The sequence below is a fragment of the Sinocyclocheilus anshuiensis genome, unplaced genomic scaffold (assembly GCF_001515605.1).
Source record: "Sinocyclocheilus anshuiensis isolate Anshui unplaced genomic scaffold, SAMN03320099.WGS_v1.1 scaffold2669, whole genome shotgun sequence".
Lineage (NCBI taxonomy): Eukaryota > Metazoa > Chordata > Actinopteri > Cypriniformes > Cyprinidae > Sinocyclocheilus > Sinocyclocheilus anshuiensis.
In genome coordinates this window covers 26203-49722 of record NW_015552741.1, presented here as the reverse complement: position 1 = coordinate 49722, position 23520 = coordinate 26203, and the positions used below count along the sequence as shown (strand labels likewise).

At 37.0% G+C, this 23520-nt stretch overlaps 1 protein-coding gene across 5 annotated transcripts; it reads right to left on the bottom strand.

The window, feature by feature from the left end:
- Window positions 1-509: 509 nt before the first annotated feature.
- LOC107667845 (mediator of RNA polymerase II transcription subunit 25-like) lies at window positions 510-22948 on the bottom strand. 5 transcript variants are annotated; one of them, XM_016459567.1, is made up of 20 exons: window positions 22759-22948; window positions 20480-20620; window positions 20360-20405; window positions 20152-20276; window positions 19880-19978; window positions 19685-19805; window positions 15916-16075; window positions 15628-15752; window positions 14267-14342; window positions 13935-14176; window positions 13753-13839; window positions 11097-11182; window positions 10944-11001; window positions 10144-10251; window positions 9363-9536; window positions 5762-5869; window positions 5223-5294; window positions 1842-2000; window positions 1175-1280; window positions 511-998 (listed from the first exon to the last, which is right to left on the bottom strand). In XM_016459567.1, the coding sequence occupies exons 2-20, from the start codon at window positions 20602-20604 to the stop codon at window positions 901-903; spliced, it is 2175 nt and encodes a 724-aa protein (XP_016315053.1). In that variant the 5' UTR covers window positions 20605-20620; window positions 22759-22948; the 3' UTR covers window positions 511-900. The 5 variants fall into 5 exon arrangements, with proteins under 5 accessions (XP_016315055.1, XP_016315053.1, XP_016315052.1 ...); XM_016459566.1 differs by having other exon boundaries at window positions 513-998; window positions 1175-1283; window positions 11097-11179; XM_016459565.1 differs by having other exon boundaries at window positions 514-998; window positions 1175-1283.
- Window positions 22949-23520: the final 572 nt, after the last annotated feature.

Sequence of the window (23520 nt, the reverse complement as noted above, 5' to 3'; positions counted from 1 at the left end):
TCACATGCGATAGCCTTCTAGGGACAACTTCTTTATGTTTACAGACGTAACGTAATGATGCAAATACAAATATTTGTAAACCCAGGCTATCTGTAATCAGAAACACATTTATAACTGGTCTGGAATATAATTTCATTTAATTCACGTGTTTGATAAACGCATAATCCTTTATGGATTAAAATCCGCCATCAAAATGATACATGTAATTATTCCAGCTGCTGTGAGAAAAGGCTAACGATCTGCCACCTGCAGGATCCTCACATGCGATAGCCTTCTAGGGACAACTTCTTTATGTTTACAGACGTGACGTAATGATGCAGCGGTATGCTCGAATTTCCCGCGAAACCCTACCCGTACCACTCAAATTAGAAAACATTATTATAAACTGACCGTTGTGAATCGGGCTAAAGTAAGGCGATAGTTTTGAACACTGGCTGGTTATGTACTTGCTCAAATATTGATTTCGGATCATTTTTAACCAAAAAAAAGTTACGGACTGCAGCTTTAAGGAAGACCTCAAACCCAAAAATTGCTTGAGAAAATTAACTTTATTCATTTTCATAAAACAACATACTAGGTTTCAAGACAAATTAAGAAAAAGTAAAACCGATACAAAGTAAAACTTTCATAAAAATACAATAGTAACCAGATTCGTTTGATTAATCTCGAGGTGCTAGGAGGTGTAGAGTGATGAAAAAGAGCCTGGTTTTCAAACGCCTTGCTCTTCGGTCCTGTCTATATGAACAATCAAGTTACTGCTAACATGATTCGGTGATAGGCTTGTGTGTAAATGCATAAACAAATATGCGAGTATGAAAATAAATTCCTGATCTCACTCTAAACACCTCTAATCTTCCCCTACGCACCTGCTTCTAACAAAAAGTAAAAAGAACAGAGTCCTTAGATAAGGTCCATAAGAATTTCATCCTCCATAACGCTCGACATCCCAGGATTCTGTGCGACTGGACCCCGTGGACCCGTAGGGATCATCAGCGGACCTGTGGGAATATAAAACTTATAGCATAAAGGTATCTAAGCGGTTTAAAAAAAGATTAAACATAAATAGCAGTATAAGCCACAGCAAACAAATGAAATCTCTTACACAATTAACGAGGTTACAGATGTGATAAAAATAAATTGTGCTAATGATACTGTACTGGAAATGAAGTGCTACCTTGGTGAGGCTGCCTCCACTGAGGCTGCATCTGAGCGCCCCCTCCTGGTGCAGGATGGACCATCTGCTGGATGGGATGCATTCCCTGCATGCCCTGCATCCCACCCTGCTGCAGAGAGAGATTATGGAATATAAAAGCAAGCCGAACTGCGAATGGCACTTTTCATTCCATTGACTTCCATTGTTACAGTACGAATGCAAATGCGGGAGACAGGAAATGCAAGCTCATGCGAATTTCGCTGCGTTTCAAAGCTCAAGTTTTGTGAACTCTTGACCTGTGAATTCATATCACATGAAGACGTGTGATTATTGATGCACGTCTTATCTGAATTAAAAGAATGCAAACTTTAAATATGCAGGACTGCAGTAAAGTGGAATAGACTGCATATTTTTTAAATTTTGGATGTATCATGTTGAATTAGGAATTATAAGTTGCATTATGTTAAGGTGTGGCGTCATATTGCAACCAATGCTGCATCTGTAGAAATTTCACATGCTCAAATTTTTGTGTGACCGCAGCTTAAGGAAGTGCTATGGAAGGGCTTCAAGTCAAGTCAAGCCACCTTTATTTATAGCGCTTTACACAATACAGATTGTGTCAAAGCAGCTTTACAGTGTTAAACAGGAAAAATGTGTGCTGATAATGCTATTCGCTGCACACACTTACAGGCTGTTGGCTGAGGAGGAGACTGCGGAGTTGGGGGTTTGCGCCTGGGTTTGGGAGGCGCAGCATGCCACCAGGAGGCTGAGCTTGAACTTGGGCCACCTGATTGGGCGGCGCACCTGTGACCGGCGGCTGCTGATTGCCTGTTGCAGCTGCTCTCAGCTAATGGAAATCAAAACCACAGTGATGAGGAAAGTGGACATGAGCGCTGTAAAACACTGTATTACATAAGTGCTAGTTCTGTGTCAGTCTCACAGGAGAGAACCGTGAATACAGAGGCACTGTAACTGTGTTCAAGGTATTAAAGGGGACATATTCCACACTTTGTAGCATTTTTCCCATAAGTCCACTTATAATAGTCAAGGCTTCTCACATCAAATACAGTCGTAACTTAGTTTTACGTAACCATTTTCCACTTTCTTTTTAGTCTCAGCCCACAGACCAGTATTCACACAGATATTCAAAGCTTTGTTTGACACAGTTAGGAACAAGTAAACTAGATATTCACAAGCACAATTGTTTATTCTAGGAATGGGAACCATAGAAAAATGTAATGATCCCAGGCTAATTAATGATGTCTTTTTAGGGCCAGAATAAATGCAATTCAATATTTGGCCTTAATTTGATATTAAATCAGTGTTTCCCAACCGGGGTGCCGTCTGTCGAGAGCAGGGGTGCCGTGTAAAAAAATCCTTTTAAAATATTTTTTAAATTGCTAAAATGTTCAGAAAAGCATCTATTATATAATATCAATTTCTGATGTCGCCAATAATTAGAGATGCACCGAAATTTCGGCTGCCGAAAATTAGTTCACCGCTCAGGTTTCACTTTCACGTGGTGTGACTCTCTCCGCTCTATGCGTGTGCGCTCCGCTCAGTCGCTCCACTCGTATACCGTTCATGCTCATCGGAACAGCAAAGTCCACTCAAAAATTGAGCCGACAGGAAACATCGATGTAGTACAGTATTGTTTCTGTCTGCAATAGCCCTACTGTGTTGTAACATGGTGTGGTATATGGGCAACTCTGGTAACGCTGCCCTCTCATTCATTGATCTGCTAACCGCTATGTTATGCTCACGTGTTCTGATAATAATAGCTTTCTAGGACTAAACATTATTTGGATAATTGGTAAAAAAAAAAAAAAAGTTAAATATCTTAACCCTACTGTTAGACCGAAATACTAAAAAGCAATTTATTTAATTCGAAGGCCTGTCGTTATTTTTTATTTATGCTATCATTATTAATTTCTTTATTTCTTATTTTATTACTGACTGCTTACTTGTCATTTTTTATTCAATTCAAAGTTTGAAATCAAGCTATCTCGTGCTACTGCACCAAAATTACCCCACTGTAAAATAAAAAAAAACACTGAGTGAGCAAAAATTTGTGAGATAGCTAGTTATAATGGTAATTAAATAATGTTTACATATGTATAAAAGCCTACATTAAAATCTGTCATATAAATTGGTCTCTTCAATAGAAATTAGCCTACTGATTGCCACCATTGTAATATTATAATAATATAAAAAATATCTGTATGACATTATATTCTGCAGTTCTTCCCTGTTGTACCGAATATCTACACTTTTCAAATTATCATATCGAAGTTAGAAATTCAAATATTGTGACAAAATTAATTTTGTAGGGTGCCACAAGTTTGTTAAAATTTCCAAAGGGTGCCGCGACTAAAAAAAGGTTGGGAAACACTGTATTAAATAATACAAAACAAATAAAAGAATGTAGTAACATTTCATGCATTCAGTGGTTATTTATTTTTACAAAATACTACTTACAAATATCATCAGTGTTTTTAACTAAACATCATAAGAACAAACAGCAACTACACGGATCTCAACAGCCTCAGGTAAAACATGAAACATACACTGTTAGCACTGTATGGTTTTAATTTTATTAAAAAGAACCAACTCAAAAGAGTAACTGATTAGGGAATGTTTTTGTTGTTGTTGTTAATCATAAACATTCAGTGCAACCAGTGTAATCCATCCCATTTCCATAAGAATGACTTGTAAGAGTCGATTCTTTTTTTAATGAATCTAAATCATCGAGCGTGACCGGTGTAGTCCAATTCTCAAATGAATGACTCTTCGAGCAGGCTCTTCTAATTAAATCATAACTATACAGCGCAATCAAACAGTCATTCATCTGTGAATCTGAAAACACTGGTCTCGCTGTACTATTTGGATTCACTAAAAAGAATTGACTCATAGCAGTCATTCATTCAGGAATTGGATGGTGCTTATGTTGGTTGCTGTCTAACAAAGGATTGCTTAGAACAGGGGTGCCCAAACTCGGTCCTGGAGGGCCGGTGTCCTGCAGAGTTTAGCTCCAACCCTAATCAAACACACCTGAACCAGCTAATCAAGGTCTTACTAGGCATACTAGAAACTTCCAGGCAGGTGTGTTGAGGCAAGTTGGAGCAAAACTCTACAGGACATCGGCCCTCCAGGACTGAGTTTGGACACCCCTGGCTTAGAACAAGTTGGAAAGTGGACCTGACTTTATTTTAATGCGACATCACCCTGTTTTGACCCTTAATCAGGCTGTATCTTTAAGACATCTATATGTAAATGACTTCTGTTATGTTTGGCTAACCTCTTTGCATTTGAAATGATTAACAACTCCATTGCAAAGGTGCTGAATACTGAAAAGGTGTTGATTTGTCAATGAAATATAGGTGGTCATATCAGTTAATGTGCTCACAGTTGTGACATCAATGCTATTATACATTCTGAATTATCTGTTTTTGCAACTTAGTTTTCATATATGGACTAGACATAAACTACCATTCAGAAGTTTGGGGTTATTTTTTATTACTTTTTTTTTAAAAGAATACTTTCATTCAGCAAGGATGCTTTAAATTGATACAGATTGACAGTAAAGCCTTTTATGTAACAAAAGCTTTCCATTTTAAACAAATGCTGTTATAAAAATGATCACTGATTCCACAAAAATATTAAGCAGCACAGCTGTTTTCAACATTGATAATAACAAGAAATGTTTCTTGAGCACCAAATCAGCATATTAGAATGATTTCTGAAGGATCATGTGACACTGAAGACTGGAGTAATGATGTTGAAAATTCAGCTTTGCAATCACAGGAATTAATTACATCGTAAAATATATTAACATTTCAAATTGTAATATGTCACAATATTACTGTTTTTACTGCATTTTTGATCTAATAAAGGCAGCCTTGGTGAGCATAAGAGACTTATTTCAGCAATGTCCCCTTTAACACACAATGCTGTTCACAAGATTGGTGCTGAAATGGCAGAAAATCAAGTTGTGAAACCCTGTGCTTGCAGGAAACACGGTCCTCCGTGTGTGCGTGCATGCATGAATAATTATGTTTCTGATTCTCACCATGTTGTTTTGTCTCTGCTGGTCCTCCATCAGTGTGACCTGACTGACGGAGGGCAAGCCCACCACCACAGACTGAGGCAGAAAGAGAGGGACAGAGAGGAGGAGACGAGGAGGGTTTAGAACAGCATGCACATTCCATCTCAAGCCGAGGAGAAATACAAATGGGGTGAGTGCACAGGGCCAAAGCCAGAGAGAGAGCAGGGCAGGGGAGAGAGGAGAGGGGGATGCACTGCTGCTTTACCTGCTGTTGCACGTCTCTTCTGTTCATCATGGCTGCATTTATTTGACCAAAAATACAGAAGAAACATTCATGTTGTAAAATATTATTATTCACTGAAAATGTGTACAATTTAACAATTTGCTCCTGAAGCCATTGAAATTCTAACATCTTTGAAACCGAACCATATAGGGCCTTAAAAATGACTATGCCAAAAGGGAAGTTTATTAAGACGGAATATCTAAAAGGGCATGCAAACTTTGGAGAAAAAACTTGAAAAGTGCTCTTTCCCCGAGGAGAGGGGGATGCACTGCTGCTTTACCTGCTGTTGCACGTTGCCATGCGTAACGGGGATGGGGCCCGGCGGTCTGTTGAGGAAGTTCTGATTGGGTGGGACCTGTCCAGGTTGCATCTGAACAGTATTGTTCATCTGAGAAAAAGACCAGCGATGAATTACTGACAGAATTAAAGAACAAAGCACAAAAAGCACAATTAAAACACAAGTACACTTTAAGCTAATTTTTGTTTTGTTTCACTTAAGTATCCCAAAATGCTGTTCTTTTCATGAAGGTACATTTGTGCGAGAGTATGTTTTCATTATTGTACATTGTTGTTATGCTAGAGTTTACATGGCATGCACATTTTCAAGCGTGTGACTGTATAATTGATTTTGTATGTATGTGCACTCATGTTTGAAAACAATTTTTTTTTGTGCAGTGATTTTTTTTGGTCTAGGTTCAATACAAGTTAAGCTCAATCAACAGCACTTGTGGCATAATGTTGAAAACACATTACTTCAACTCACCTCTTATTTTCTTTAAAAAAGCCATTTTATGGTTTTAGTTGTTCTGTTTTCATTGCAATGAAGTTGAAAAATCCGATAGAACTTACACAGAAAAGGTTAGTGTATTTTTTCACATGAAGGTCATGTTAACACACTATTGAAACAGCAAGTACTTATATAAAAAGTGCTCTTTCCCCATTTTTGAATGGTCACCATTGGCACATAATGCAACAAAAGCCCTATTTGGATGGTAACTGTTTCTCTGGGGGACGTAAGGGATTTTCACCATTTACAGGGGGTAGTCGGTGATTTTATTGCCGTCCGAATCCAGAATGTCTGTGTTTTTCTCCGACCACCCATGTAAAAATCCCCGGCCGAATTACCTACTCTTTTTTGACAAACACCAAGGTCGTGTGGTGATTTAATTACGTCCAAATCAGCATCCTTGAGTTTACAAAAAGTATTTAAGAACAATATTTAATCACCGCTTCACCACAGTGGCTGGAAGATCTTGAGAACAAAAAGGAGAAAGAGAAATAAAGCGCATTACATTTAAAACGGGCCGTTATTCTGGCAGCAACAGGTGTGCAATACCATTTTAAAATACGTAGCCTATTATATATTATTACATTAAAAATATAAACCAAGCAGCTTCATGCTTACTTCATGTAAATAAAAAGCTGCATTATTATTTCCGCTAAATTTCCCATTTTAAAAATGACATCATTTGACAGAAAATGCAAGACAAAACCATTCACCTATATAGCGCGTCTTTCTTTCTATTTTTAAACAGGAGATTTAAATAATCAAATGATACATAGGATATTATTATTACATTAAATATGAATTTATTCTCATTATTCCAAGCATGTGCCATTTTATTCACAGCAGATAATCATGCAACCGACTACGTGAGCAGCGCCCGTGTTCCCACAAAACTTGCTCCTCCACAGTGAATAAATCGCCATCCGAATGCATGAGTTTTATCACTGAGGTCCACATGAGAAACAATTACAGTCCGAATAGGGATATAGACTGCTAAAGTCAACAGATTTTACTAACAGACCTACCAATCTCTGTGTAAAAATAACATAAGAATGCTGCCATCTTTCTGAAGTAATTTTTAAACCCCTGTAATTTGTCTCTGAATCTCAGGTGAAAATTGCCCTTTTGACCCCCCTCTACAAAATAGTGGATTTCTCTGTAAATATTCATCCATGACATTTGATATTTTGGCTTTCATCACTATACATGTTTATCTTTCTTCAGAAAAAATATTAGCAAAATCAAAAATTTGAGCCGGAGACCTCTGGTTGAGTTGACTCGGAATGACCCAATTATGACAATAATATACAATTTTACTATGGGGTGTTTAAGTAAACGCACTAATGTTTATAAAATCAAATAATAATATTTAATTTAATAACAGTACATTACACAGTACATGTAATACAATAACATATAAAAAGACACTCAAATATGATGATATATTTTTGTAACAAATATTCTGACTTCACTGGCCCATAAACCACTCACATTAGGGAATTTCCTTGTTTTGCCTCATGTAATTATTTACTGAGAAAAAAGGTTCCTCACATGGTTTTCAGTAGTCATTCAAAAAAATGCAGCGCTCCTGCAGAGATGCAGATTCCCTGTGCATTGGTAACTGAATTCAGATATGAGAATGTCAGTCACACGATTAGCCGCTGGTGGAGTCAGCCACAAGATTAGCTGCTATTGTAGTCAAACAAGTGCATGCAGACCTCAACACCCCTCATTCCCACACCTCCACAATCAAAAAACAAACTCTTTGGATCGGGACAAATCAGATCACCTATTTCACTTTCAAAAACGAAAAAAAAAAAAACGTAAAAAAAGCTAATTTTACCAAAAGGTGAGCAGTTTAAATACACCACATGTGCGGTTGGTTGAGCGTTACTCAGAATATTTTTCCAATATTGACAAGGTAAATCAGGTCTCTGGTTACCTATAGAATGGCTGGTATGATCCTCAATATTTCTCCCCTTCTCATTAGCGATCACTGAAACAGTTTGTTGTTTCTCTGGCATGTTAATGCCAACCAGGACATGTGTCAGGGACATATGGATACAATTTGGCAATGTTTTCTTTAACCTTGTATTATGTTGCAGGTCCTAAGATAGTTACTGGCCAGCGGGGATTTGCTTTAAATTGCCAAAGCCGCTTTTAACTCACAATCAGCACTTAGCAAGTGCTAATTTTAGGTGCCATGTGCACTATGTGAGCAACATCAAAGCAAAACCGGAGACAGCTGCTCACAAGGTGCAAGAAACATAACAGGATCAATTTCATTGCTAAATAAACTTTAAGGGCCCTATTTTAACGATCTAAGTGCATGGTCTAAAGCGCAAGTGCACTTAGGGCGTGTCCAAATCCACTTTTGCTAGTTTAACGACGGCAAAAACGGTCGGCGTGCCCGGCACATGGTCTAAAAGAGTTGTCCCTATTCTCTTGATGAGTATTGGGTGTGTTTTGGGTTAATAAACCAAGTCAATAAACCAATCAGAATCTCATCTCCCATTCCCTTTAAGAGCCAGTTGTGCTCGAGCCATGGCGGGTTCGCTATTTACATGGCAGAATTAAATTTTTCATTTTTAAAAATGTTTGTGTGCTGCTGCGCATCCCTGTGTGTGTAATAAGCAAAGTGCATGCGCGTTGTGCACCCGCCTATTTTTGTTTGTTTTATTTTTGTTTTTCAAAAATATTTACAGATTTTTGTTGGTCAATGGCGCAGTCTATTTCAGTTGCCTCGAAACAGCAACGCGCCAGCAATGTGCCTGAACACGCCTCGTTTTCAGACCAGCACGCCCATGGGCGCAAATGCATTTGCTATTTAAACAACGTTGCGCAGGACGTGAAAATGACAACTGCGTCGGGCTGAAACTAGCAAAAAACACTTGCGTCGCGCCTGGTGCCGCATTGCGCCAGGTGTATGATAGGGCCCTAAAACTTTTTTCTTTTACAGGAAGAAAAAGATACTTTAGTTTTAGATTTCATGTGAGCATTTTTTGTGTATTATATTTACAGTTTTGTGCTCTGTCTGTATAATATCAATAACTGTTGGTTTATAGTGAAAACTACACCATTTCGTGTGACTCACCGAGCGTTGCTGCTGCACTTGTTTGTGGTTAGTGATGACCTGCCGAATGCCGTTGACGAATCCGCTCTGGTCATTAGGGATGAGTCCCATGAAGATCCTCTTCCTAGACGAGTACAGCAGCATCAGCACACGCACCTCACATGGAGCACTGTGGGGGAAGTGCACACAACCAGCCTACACACACACACACACAATATATACATCAAACTATGTGCCAATCCACACATCTAGACAGCACACACAACTACTGGAGTGACTGGAGAGCTGCCTGGGCCTACACGATTATATTTGAAGACAGGATTAAAATGAACTAAGCAGCCGTTTCCCAGACACAGATTGAACCTAAAACTGAATTTAATCAGTGTTAATGGTGATTCACTACTGACAGATCTCTTAGTCTGCGTCAAGGGATCTAGCTCCAGGGTAAAGGTTCATTTCAGAGTTTTTCATTTTCAGAGGAAATGCTGGCCATGTGACTTTGCTGATAATTATTTTTATTAGAATTTTTTCATAGCTAAATGTGAAAATCTTTTTATTTTACACTCAAAGGCAGAGGAAGAACTCCCCCAAGAGGTTGAAGACCATTATTACACACTACCAAATTTTCTTCAGAAGTTTGCAATGGGAAATACAGACACTTGTGAAATAAAAATATATAGATATATGCATAGTGAACATAAAAACTTGGCCTATACGAGAAGTTTCTAGCTTGATTATTAATTTTGAACTGACTTGCGTACCATACAGGAGGTTATGAATATTATGCTGTTATTATACTCACAAATCCATTGGTCATGATGCGATACAGTCCCTTCAAAGACTCCATATCTTTATTAGTAAACAGAAACTGCACCATACGAGAGTTTCTGAACAGAGGGCCCAGAGTAGTCTATAGAAAGACAAAACATAGGGATCATTTGAACTGTGACCCAGATGTTTGATAAACCACAATTCAGCATGCATATTAGGATGACATCCACAAAAGCAGTTAATGCGAGAGTTTAAAATGATACTTTATACTATAATTTTCTCATTATAGTATGATTTTTAACTTAAGTATAAATAAAGTTATTAATTTGAACAAAAAATAGCCTATAAAAGGTGGAGAAAACGGACGAGGACGAGTAGAAGAAGAAAAAGGAAGAGAAAAGAATTCTGAGATACAGGAGAGGAGACAACATTTACAGAGTAGAAAAATATTGAGAAAGACTTAGGAGAAGAAAAAGGAGGAGAGAAATATGAGGAAGAGAAAAAAAGATGAAGGAAAAAGAAGAAATTATGATTAAGGAAGAGGAGGAGATGATGGAATAAAAAAATAGGAGATGACAATTATGAAAGAGGAGGAGAAAAAGATTGAGAAGGAGAAGAACAAAAAAAAGAAGCTGATACAGGAAGAGCAATGATGAAGAGGAGAATAAGGAGGAAACAAAACAAATGGGGAAGGAAGAGAAAAAGGACTAGAGAAAAAAAGATAGTGAAGAAGATAATATAGGAGAACAAGAGAAGGAATAAGAAGCGATCCTTGCTTCCTTTGCAAGCCCAGTAATACATCCTGCAGGGAACAACAATGTTCACATTTACCAGGAGCTGCTGAGGGATGAGCTGCATGATCAGCTTCTGTGGCCACTGGTCTGTATTTCTGAAACAAAAGAGGAGGGAAAAACTGCATCCTCTTTGTGCATCTCTACCATATATTCTACATTATGCAAATATGGGCCAAACGGAGTCACTCACAGATTCTCCCCTTGGCTAACCTGGACCTGGCAGGGCAAGGAGCGTGTAAGTTTTGTGTTGGAGTCCATAGAGGAAGCCTTGGGCTTCTGCGGTGATTGATGGAGACAGAGGGAGAGGTGACAAGGGGAGGGAAAAAAAGGGCAGACAGAATAAGATGAAGAGGTTAACATACAGAGTAAAAAGACCTTGCTGGCAGAGATGGATGGTGGGGCTTAAGGCAGGAGGTCTCTGTGAAATATACAACCTGTGTGTGCAACTTCCAGAACAAGAGAGACCGCACTGAAAATGGAACAGCTGCAACATTATCATGTCAATCAAAATGGTACAACCAATGAGCAAACAGACCATCTCAAGGATTTCTGATGGAACCTAATTTTTCAAAGCCTCATTTAGACCAACTGTTGACTCAGTCAATACAACAAATTGTTGATTTTAGAAATATACCAGTTTGGCACATCCTTACTACAACTACCTTACACTCATCTGCAGATCGACAGAGTTGTGGTGCAGAATTACTATTGATTTAATTTACACAGCATAGCTTGGCAGTGTTTGCGTTTGCGAATAGGTGAGCTGTGTGAACTCATCCAGATGGAGACTCCACGACAGGCCTCAGCAACAGAGCTTGCCGCCGTGCTTGATAAGCGCACATTGGTTGACTGGCATGTTATTGACCAGATGGTGATAATGACCATGGCATGTGCGTCTGTGTTTTTGTTTCCTGATCATTTGTGTTGACTCAGTGTCAAAACAAAACATTTCAATAGTTGATTGTGTGTTTGGGAACATTCCTTGCTTAGATGATCTTGTGGCCATTGTTAAATAGTCAATAATGCTTCATTAAGCAAAAATGAAGGCCTCTCCCATAAATCAAACAGAAATCAAGAAACCTCATTGATCCCATTACATTCTGTGCAAATGGCACCCAAGGCACAATACCCATGCATCACCTAAAAATACATCAATGAAACACGACTAGATAGCGTTACCAGATTCGCTTTCAGTGATCGAATCAATCTTTTTCACACGTCTAGAAAAAACTAAATTTCATCTGAGTTGCAGATGAGTTATGAGAGTCTTTCAAAGAGATTATTTGAGATCCCATTTATGTTCCATTTTACAAACGAACACTCCTCGCACACCTGGGAGGCGCAAGCAGGTGTGTAAGACACTAGCCATACAATTTTGTTTTAATTTCCATTTAGCTTTATTTTTATTTCAGTTTTAGTTTCAGTAAATTTAGTATTTAAAATCATTTTATTTCAGTTAGTTGCCAAAGCAACATTTCTAATTTTACTTTGTTTTTTTTTTTTTTATACATCTATTTGATTTTAGCTTTATTTCAATGAAGAAAACTATTTTTAATTAGTTTACTTAACATTAACAACACTTGTTTGCAAAGCTTTATTAGCAATATTTTGACAACGATAAAAGACCCTTTCAGGTTTTTACCTAATTTTGGGACATTTTCTGTTCTTATTAGTAGTAAACTGTATAGCCCAGGGTAATCACAATTCAGTATCCAAATATTACAGTAGCTGGGTTTCCATTCACAAAATTTCAATCAACTTTGATTAAATATGAGTACTCCATTATAAAAAAAATCTTGCATTTTGCTCCTGGCAATTAACCTGCAAAATACCGGAAGTGGCGCATTCCGTGGATGAGAATCCATGAAAAGCATTATTAGACCGTTTTCTAAGGCTGCACAAAATATTAAAACCAAAGCATAGTGATATTGTGAATTCACAAAGGCTGCGATTCAATTAAATAAATATATGCGCTGCGGGTTTAATATGTGCTTCATTTATATATGGGTGTAGGTTACGTGCATCTCAGAGCAGCTCTGTTCACAGTAAATGCTGCTCCACACAAACAGTTATCATTTACATGCTCAGACCGTCTTGAACTCCATCTCTGCATATGTTGTGAGTCTAGGTTCCTTATAACGTTAATCTGGGAACAATGTGCACCATTCTATCAAATTTATAAGGTAAATCATTTATAAATCTACGCCAACACAGGAGAATACATCATTATCTTTCTAAATATGCTAACTGTTCATCGCGACTTCAAAATAAAAGTTTAAAATAAAGTTTGCATGTTTTGATGTCCACGTTCTTGTTCAAGAAATTACAGTGGCTGTAGCATTTCTGTCTTAAAGAAATGGCCAAATATTAAAGATTAAGTGGACATTTTAATTAAACGTTGTTTAGTCAATATTAAACAAGCATTAGATCGCACTGTAAAGTGTAAAAACAATAATGTTTTATTAATAAATTATGTATTTTAACTGATGTATTCAATAAACCCATATGATTACTTGCTTTTGATATTTTATTTGAACCAATAATTATTGCCTCATTGCTATTATATATGTATTTTACGTACTTTAAAAGTCTATTTTTCACAGTCTATTTTTACTACCACAAAAAATTATCCGATTACTTGATTAACGTCAGAATAACTGACCGATACTTAATTACCAAAATAATTGTAATTGACAGCCCTTTCCAAGATGCAAAATAATTCAGTATCTCTCCAAATTCAGGTCCTAATTATGGTTTGTTTCCTAGCAGTAAACCACGTAACTGGTCTGAAGAAGACCATTTAGTATGCAAATATTGCCATGACATCACTAGTATAAGTTTCTCACCTCCTGCCATTCTAGAACTCCACTCCATGCCACTATCTTATTGGCAATACCTTGCTGTGCCCCAGCTGGAGGTGCAGGTACAGCAGCCTGAAAAACAAGAATATATTGAAAGTGCTCTTGCATGGACTTCAAATGAGTCCAAATGAGACAGTATCCACAGAAATACATTTCTCAAATCTGACCATGCCAGGCTGTGTTGTTGGCGCCGTCTGCTGATTGGTGGGCTGCGACTGAGGGGCCTGGGGAGGTGGCTGGTTGGGTGCAGGTGGGCCTTGTGGTGGGACTTGTGGTTGCTGTGGTGGCTGCTGAGGTGGAACTTGTTGCTGCGTTAACACTGGCGGTGACACTGTGGTAACTGTAGATAGGTTGGGTTTACCTCCTGATGTGAGTGATTGGCTGAAGGGAGCATTTGGCATTTGAGGAACTGCAAACATAACAAACAACTCAGCAAATGGTGTTTAAAATATGGAAAACAGTGAAAGATTCAAGAATACAGGGACACAATTTGACTCACATCGACTCTTCTGCTGCTGAGTGGCTGCATCTAGCACTTTCTGTGCGGCATCATGTGCCGCGTTTAGAGGGGAATTCTGTGTATGCAACAGAGGGAGAACATTCATAAAGTCTCATCATTAGTGTGCACAGCATTGCTTGAAACAAAGCCAGATCCTTCCACTAAATACAAAAGCATTCATGCACATCTCATCTACCACTTAGATCTATTCAAATGAGATAACAGCAGTTAGTCTTAAATCTTAAGAATCAAACTGAGGCTCTGTATGCTGAAAATTACCAATAATGTGCCTCCAATTATGCACAGAAATGTTCAGAATGAGCAGACCGAGATTAGCCTGTTATTGAGAGAAACGCTCTGATTACTCTACATCACCAAAGCAATGAGGCAAACAGGGTCCAAAATTAACCTTTTAACTCACCTGCCAATGGTAAGTGAACTGCTCATTAAAACATGCATATATTTTTGTCGTCCCTGTTTTTCCTTTTTGTCCCCATTTTCCCTGTGGCAAACCCGTTGTATACAATTTCTCTGATCTGACTGAGTTTTTCATTAGGACTATTTGCCTTTAAATATTGTTTTAATGTGACTACAGCAGAACAGATAATAAAATGTGTTATCATTTCAAGATTTGAATACCATAAAGTTGTCATATCTCACAAAAATAATAAAAAAGTTCAAAATAATTATGTAATATGTACTAATGATATAACATGTAATATATTCACATCCACAAAGTTTCCAAACATACACGCCTTAATTTTGAATGATACAGGCCGACTGTTTTATCATCTGACACCTAAGAAACTAGTTTTGTGAAATGTTTTGCTTGAAAAATGTTTCATGTAAATATATACACTACCATTCAAAAGTTTGAAGTCAGTAAGATTTTTTTAATGGTTTTGAAAGTCTCTTATGCTCACCAAGGCTGCATTTATTTAATCAAAAATACAGCAAAAACAGCAATATAGTGAAATATTGTTACAATTTAAAATTACTGTCATGCATTTGAATATATTTTAAAATGTAAATTATTATCGCGTTGCCAAAGCTGAATTTTCAGCAGCCATTACTCCAGTCTTCAGTGTTACATGATCCTTCAGAAATCATTCTATAAAACAGCTGTGCTGCTTAATGTTTGTCCAAACCATGATACATTATTAGAATGTTCAAAGAACAGCATTATTTTTTTTTTCGAAATAGAAATACTTTACAAAAAAAAAAGTCTTTACTGTCACTCTTGAACAATTTAATGCATCCATGCTGAATAAAAGATAAAAAAATATATATTGACCTTGAACATTTGAACAGTAGTGTATATGTAATGAAGTTATATAATTCTATTAATTACATTAACACACCTGGTATGGAAGGGGAGGAGGAGGAGTCTGGCTTACTGAGCCCATAGAAGGCTGGGACACAGGCAAAGGCTGAGGTGGCAAGACAGGTTTAAGAGAGACTGCACCAGAAGCTCCTCCAGGAGCAACTGGACACACACAGATGTAACAGAAAGCATTAATCAGAGCAAATCTAATAATACAATCAAAATACTACTTTATCCCAATTCTCCCATCTGCTGCTCAGCTGCTGACAAAACTGTTGATGTTATATCACTGCACATTCACAAACAGGACAAGTGTCTTTCTTACCAGGAAGTGCAATGCCCCTGACTAACACCATGTGAAAGGGGTCTTGACTGTAGTCTGGGTGTGAGGATTCTGGTGCACCTGCTACCGAGGATGCTCTTTCAAAAAGAGATCGAAGCGCTGGAAGTTTCCGTGGAGCAATTACAGAAAAATGGATCCCCCGCTACAGCCAATAATAATAATAATAATAAAAATATTAATAATAATTTCATTAACTACATATCAGAAACAGATACCAGCTTTTATACATAAATGGCACAGCTCAAAATTCGGCAGGACATCACAGTAAACAATATAGAACATAATATTGTAGAATATGATGGTATCAACCAACATGATCAGCAATGCAAATACATTACACAGTCCCTCCAGGATTTCGCTATTCTGCAAAACTTAGTAGCTTGCATTTTGTCTTATTTCTGCAAAATTTCCACACAAAAAAATGTTAACCTGAGATCCATAATAATTCTCAATGCGTGTTTAAGTGTCCTGTCGCTGCATTATATATTCACATCACATCCACAAAGTTTCCAAACATACACGCCTTAATTTTGAATGATACAGGCCGACTGTTTTATCATCCGACACCTAAGAAACTAGTTTTGTGAAATGTTTTGCTTGAAAGGTGTTTCATGTAAATATATACACTACCATTCAAAAGTTTGAAGTCAGTAAGATTTTTTTTCCTGTCGCTGCATTGCAGTTGCAAATTGAGCAGGGATGGACTGACCAAAAGGCACACTGGGATACCTGGTCATCATAGTTGTGTACAACAAGTTACACAATACTGTATTCTAATTAGGCTACTTTTCCTGATAACGCAGTAATGCAATGCGTTACATTTTAAATTTATGTAATTTGACCACAGTTACTAATGTCAATAAAATTACGTTACTTAAGTTACAAATGCAGTGTTAAGAAAAAATATGAAGTAAATGCATTTTAAAATCATGTTTTGCACATCAGTATGCCCTTTAATAAATCACCGGAGAATGCAAGCTTAAAATGCAGACGAGTCGAAAAACATTTAGATGCAATGAAAGGTTCATATTACAAAATGTTGCACTCGATTTCACATATTTTAGTCTGGCATTATAGTTTGGGAAAATTCCAACAAGTAAAATGCGTACAAGTTTATGTCACATTAACACAATAAGTAAGACTTATAAATGTCTTATCAGAATGATCTCCTCCACTGGATCAAGCCGTGCGTTGCATCGCATTCTTTTCTGAGGTAAATTCTGGCTTATTCCTCACAGAGCATTACTTCCAGAAACAAAAAGTATCCTAGACGAACTTAATGAATCTTCACGCTTTGTTTACGTTGGTGATGTGGGCCTTTACATGTTCGAGCGTCTCACGGATGATTACCGTATGAATAGCACGTGCTGCACATGGGTGTGACCACATTACAGATAATGAGCTCAGACGGGTAACACTGGACCTTGCGTTGGTTTCATACAGATTACTTTATCAGATAATATTTGTTTTCGATAAGACTTACTTCATTTAAAAGTAGACACTTCAGGCTTTCTATAGATATAGTTTTCATGTCTGTGTGTCCAGTATTCGCTGAGTTTTCGTTCATTTTTGTGGCAAGTTTCAAAAAGAAGTTAAAGGAGACCGAGACAGCAGAAAAGGCACCCTGTTTGTTTTCTCTATTTTACAAAAGCACAATGTTTTGTTGATATTGTGTGTCCACAAATAAAAGTAGACCTTTTACAGTTTCAAATTATGTATTACTCTTATCTGTATGATCAAAAATTATGAACATTTTAAGTTCTTTTCATTGTTATCAGGAAAAAATGCAAGTGATCGTTCAAGTTACTGTTTTGATACTTGTGTCATTTTTCAGTCAATATCAAATTACTGAAAGAACTATGAGTTTCACTTTGTAGTGTATTTTGTAGGTTTGATAACTTGAAAAGTAAAGTAAACTTGAAAGTAAAGTAATTAGTAATTTGATTATTTTTTTAAATGCAGTAATCAGGAATGTAATCAAATTGCAATTTTAAAGCAGTAATTAGTAATTTGTAGTGGATTACTTTTTTTTTTTGAGTAGCTTACCCAACACTGCTGGTCATATATACAAGTGTTTTAAAGGGGTCATATGATGCGATTTCAATTTGTCCTTTCACTTTGGAGTGTTACAAGCTCTTGGTGCATAAAGAAGATCTGTAAAGTTGCAAAGACTAAAGTCTCAAATCCAAAGAGATATTCTTTAAAAAAAGTTAAGAGTCAACCACGCTTATCTAAAACGGCTCGTTCTAACACGCCCCCACATGTCTACGTCACGATGTAGTTGTATTTACAGCACTGTTCCAGAACAGTTCAACCCAAATATTCAGATGTGTGCTGCGCATTTTATGGAGGATGAGGACTGTTTCCTGAACCAGTACCAGTTTCCAGAACCTACAATGCGTCTGTGGCACAAAGGCTGTTTCTATAAAGTTGGGCAGTTCCAACTTTGCAAGGTCAGTCTGGCGCTTCTGACTCAGCCTGTAAGTATGTTTTTTATATTTCAATAATTTGCCACTGATGATTCAAACGCGAGTTTTGAGCAGTGTAGAGTAGCCTTGTTGTTTGTCATTTCTCCTTTCACAAATGCAGACATGGTTTTGTTTGCACAGCGCGATACGCAACGCGTAAAAAGACAGTATAAGTCATTATAATCAGTAATTATGTCCCCACTGGATGCAAAAAATGCCTCATTTGTAATGGGTTTTATTGATTTTGTCTCGTCCTGCTGGGAGACGGCATCACAGTATGTTAAGGGGCGTAACATTTCCATCACATGCTTGAGGCATTCGGCCAATCACAACGCACTGGATAGCTGGCCAATTAGAGCACACCTCACTTTTTTAGAACGATGAGCTTTGTAAAAATCGACGCGTTTCAGAAAGGCGGGGCATAGAGGAGAAACAATAATGTACATTATATGGAAAATAATGTGTTTTTTGAACCTTAAACCGCATAAACACATTGCATTACACCAAATACACAAAATAATGTTTTTTTTAGCAACGTCATATGACCCCTTTAAAAGGAAAGAAAAGTTCTGTCATTTGAGCGATTGAAAAGGTAATATTTCATATTTCCAAATGATCTTTCTCAATCATTCATTCACAACCTACACTTGTCTATTGCCTTTTCAACCGCTTCCAAAAGGTGTGAGAGAGATGATCCAATGCCTTCTTTATATTTATGCATTAAGCAAGTGGGATGAAATGAAAGTTTCTAGAGGTTAATGATACTATTAAACTACTCTATGTAATACTGAATATAATGTATACTGGGGTGAATATTTGCTAGTCTCCATAATGCTTGATTTCACAAGTAGATTTAAATAAGCACATTATTTTACAGAAAATGCATATTTTAAATATTTCTAATTAATCTAATCACTGATAACACTATCATAAATTAAAAAAGCAAAAACAATATTACAACAATAGACAATTATAGAATTGTAAAATGTATAGTATATAATCAGTGTCACTGATTGTGTCTACCACAATTCTGTATTTTCAGCATAGCAAAATCATGAGTATTTCTATGCTGGTGTCACCACTGTCTTGTGCATGGGGGACCAGAACTGCCTTTTTTTTGTAATTAACTCATTTACATAAGTACATCAAGATTACTGATGGGTTTTCACTGCAAAATGACACAAAAACGGCAGCAAATATTGCTGCAATTTTTGAGAAAGCCGCAGCAAATTCAGTGATCAACAGACATATCTGATAAAACAAGTAGATCAGTGTATACTCACATCACGTATGATCTGGACCAGGCTGTCTGCGGTGCAGCCCGTATAGCTGACGCTCTCCACAGCCGGTAGTAAATATGGAGGAGAATTACACAGCAAAACGCAAACCTTGTGGGTCTGACCACTGAATAGAGAAACAATGAGAACACATATACAACCGCAGAATTTTGATACCACAGAAAAAGTTAAATAACTCACATTTGCTCCCTCATCTTTTTGAAGTCGTCAAAGAGCTGCAGGGCCACAGAGAGACCCTCAGCAATGAGACTGCAGCTCTCTGCTCCACCTCCCATGAATCTGTGCAGAAAGCATCAGTGTAAAGGTTGCAATTCTCAGCATTTAAAACATGTAAATCTTCAAAGCAGACATACACTCATAACTAACAGATCATCTAAACAAGCAAAAGCACACTTTTATCTCAGATTTTCTACCATAAAATGCAAATATCATGGAATCGTGGCAGCCCTTACTGAATGCTGTCAATCCAAGAGACAAACTCAAAAGCAGAGCTGGTGGGAGCATGGCACTGGACGTAAGATTCTGGAGCACAATCCACTGTGTTGAAGACCACCAGACCATATTGAGTGCCACCATACTATTAAAAGCAAAAAGATTATCAGACGTTGAAATGACAGCACTAATGTAAAGAGAAGGTGTAAACAGATTCATCCAACTCACATCTCCTCCAAAATCTGTTTCAGCTGGTGGTCCTCCATTAAAATACCTGCGATCAAACAAAGTAGGTCAGTACAGAAGTCTTACAAATGTCAGCATGAATAAACAGGTGATGACTCTTACTCTATAGTCGGTAGTATATAATTCTTCCGAAGTGATTCAAAATATGGACCAAGGTTTGCAGTTCCCTCTATGACAAACACCACATCTGACACCTGATTCAACCCAGACTTGGACGTCGGGTCCATATGGGTCGCCTTGTGTCTGCAAACAAGACATACATTAGTTCAATATCACACGGAACGTTTGCTGTAACTATTAAATAATAATATGTAATATAGAATTCGTGTAGTGTACGGGAATTTAAACTTTACTGTGACCATTGGCTCTGAAGCGTTATTTACTGTTTTTTTTAATTATTATTATTACTATCTATTGTCATGTCTGTTCTAAAAGCAAGCGTAGCAAACCATAACATATACACACATATATATATATATATATACATAGATATAGATAGATATATGTATTAACAGTGTTGGGAGTAACGCATTACAAAAGTAATATTACAGTAGTATATTAGTTTTTGCTGTAACGCAGTAATATAACGCATTACTAATCAAGTTTGGGTAATATTATTACTCGTTACAATCTCAGTAACGCAAGTTACAACAACATATTTTAACTCAAAATTAAGTGGTGAATTTACCAACACCGCAAAACAGCACCAGAGAAATAATTACGAAAAATAGTTCGTCTATTTCCTGTTGCTGTAATTAGATGGTTGAGATGACTGCAGAGACGGATTCTACATTTGTGAGATGGACACGCTTCTGTTATTTTCAGTTCATCAGAGAAAAGGATAAGAATGCATAGTCAGGTGCAATATGTGCGACACCAAACTCTCAACATGGAGAAATAGCACGAGTAAAACCTGGAAACACCTGGACTGGTGCCACTAACACGGAGCTATCGGAGAGAGCTGCGGTGTCGGAGAAGAGAAAAAAGCGGCGGACGAGCGCAGACAAGCAACAAAAATTAAGTTTAACTGTTTTTATTAAATCATAGTGTATATATAAAATGAATGAATATGCGAAATATTTGACTTAAATAGCCCAATTAACAGATTAACAAAACGAAAGGAAAAGACAGAGAGATAGGCTATGCTGCTGAGTTTGGTTCATAGGCTATTTGTGTGGCGCGGCGCTGTACGAAAGTCCACGGAAAGGAAACAGATGACAGAAATAAAGTAAACACATTGCAGTTTCGAATGATCTGTATGACCAAAAATGACAGTATTTTTTTGTTGTTTGTTTCCGCTGTTCGATCGCGCCGGCGCCTCACGCACACACATACAGCATTGCAAACGTTGCAGCCTGTTCATTATCAGAATAAAACAGTCAACCAAACGTATAGATGCACTGGTTAATTTAAATAGTACGTACTGCGTACAATCCGTGCCGTTCAGCCTGAGCTCGGGCCAAATACACATTTGCTCAAGTGACGAGGATGTTTTTTAAGCGCGTTAAGTAAGCCTGGTTTACATAATAAATAATAGTTTAGCATTCAAATACATCGCAAATATGGACACATTTAATTGGATTAATGCCGAATGAGAATGAGGTAGGCTGCGCGAGAACGCCGTTTGCTTTCAGTTTCGCATTGAATTAGCCTATTCGTTTTGGCTTGTTTAGCAACTTATATTTTTCATTCTTGTTTTCTTCTGAAACCGTTCAAAATAGCCTATAGGCTAGGTAATGTGTTTATTGTTTGTACATTATAACATTTCGCTTTATTTACTGGTGTTATTTATTATTATTATGAATGTAATAATGCGGTTTGTGCTTATCTGTGTTTAACCTAAACTACAACGTAACATTAATGTAGACCTACATACCGGTATCTAAATATGATTTTATAATTTTATGCTATAGACCTACCATATTACCCTCCACTGAATGTAGAATGAGCAGCAATAAACGACATTTTGGCATTTTATAATACTTCTGTGGATATTTTGGTGAAAGTAACTCAAAACTAGTGTAACGCATTACAATTCAGACAGTAATATTTCAAAAGACAGTAACTAGTAATATATAATGTATTACATTTTGGAAGTAACTTGCCCAACACTGTGTATTAATGTCTTAATATCTAGAAAAACGCCGACATAGACATTTTTGAATGACTCAGTGATTCAGTCCGTGTCAAAGATGCCAGACAGCCTCATTTTGGCTGAGATATTTATCTCTATTCGCATTCAATTAAACAGTCAAATTCATAGAAAGATAACGCAAATAAACGAAAAAATAAAATGTGAACACGTTCAAGTTTTACACATGCAAGTCTTAGCATGTTTTTTAGCCGTTCTCTTAAATGCTAATTTAGCTCGTGTGTCTTACCTGCTGGTATTAGTAGAACTGACTTCTAATAAGAATAAAACGGATTGATACAGTCATTTAGCTTGATTATATCTAAACCAGCTGCCTTAAGTTGTTTTATGAAAGCTTCAGCTAAACGGTCGTGTAGACCGTGATGACAACAAATATCTGGATTTCCGCTCGGCAGTCGACAATACGGTCTGGTCTTAGATCTGGGAACTGGACAGGGATGGTGAATCGATTTATGAGTGATCGTTTTTTATAACAAAAGTACGTCAATTTCAAGCCCACCTAAAATGTAACTATGATCCATCCATCCATCTATTAATATTCATCTATTGTTGTATGGTCGCAGGAATGCTGCGTCTCGGGACAAAAAGACAGAAACACCGTAGATGGCCAGTCCATATATCTCTACACGAGGCATTATTGTCTTTGCATAAGGAAATAACATGTATGCTTTAATCCATAAATGCATATAATTTCTAATAAGGTCATAACTAATCATAATGTTTTATTCTTAAATTGATCCTATAGCGTATGTTTTGTTTATGTATTATTTAGTTTTAATTTCAAATTTTCTTGTATTTTATATGTTTTAAGTACTTGGTGCTTTTTACATTGTTTTTTCATTGTCAAGCACTTCTTGAGGGACTGCATTTCTTATAAGAAAAGTGCTATACAAATAAAGTATTATTATTATTATTATTATTTAAAGGAACTTCAAAAAGGGTTTTGCATTATCGTACTTGAATAAAGAATAGGCTATATTTAAAATCGTAT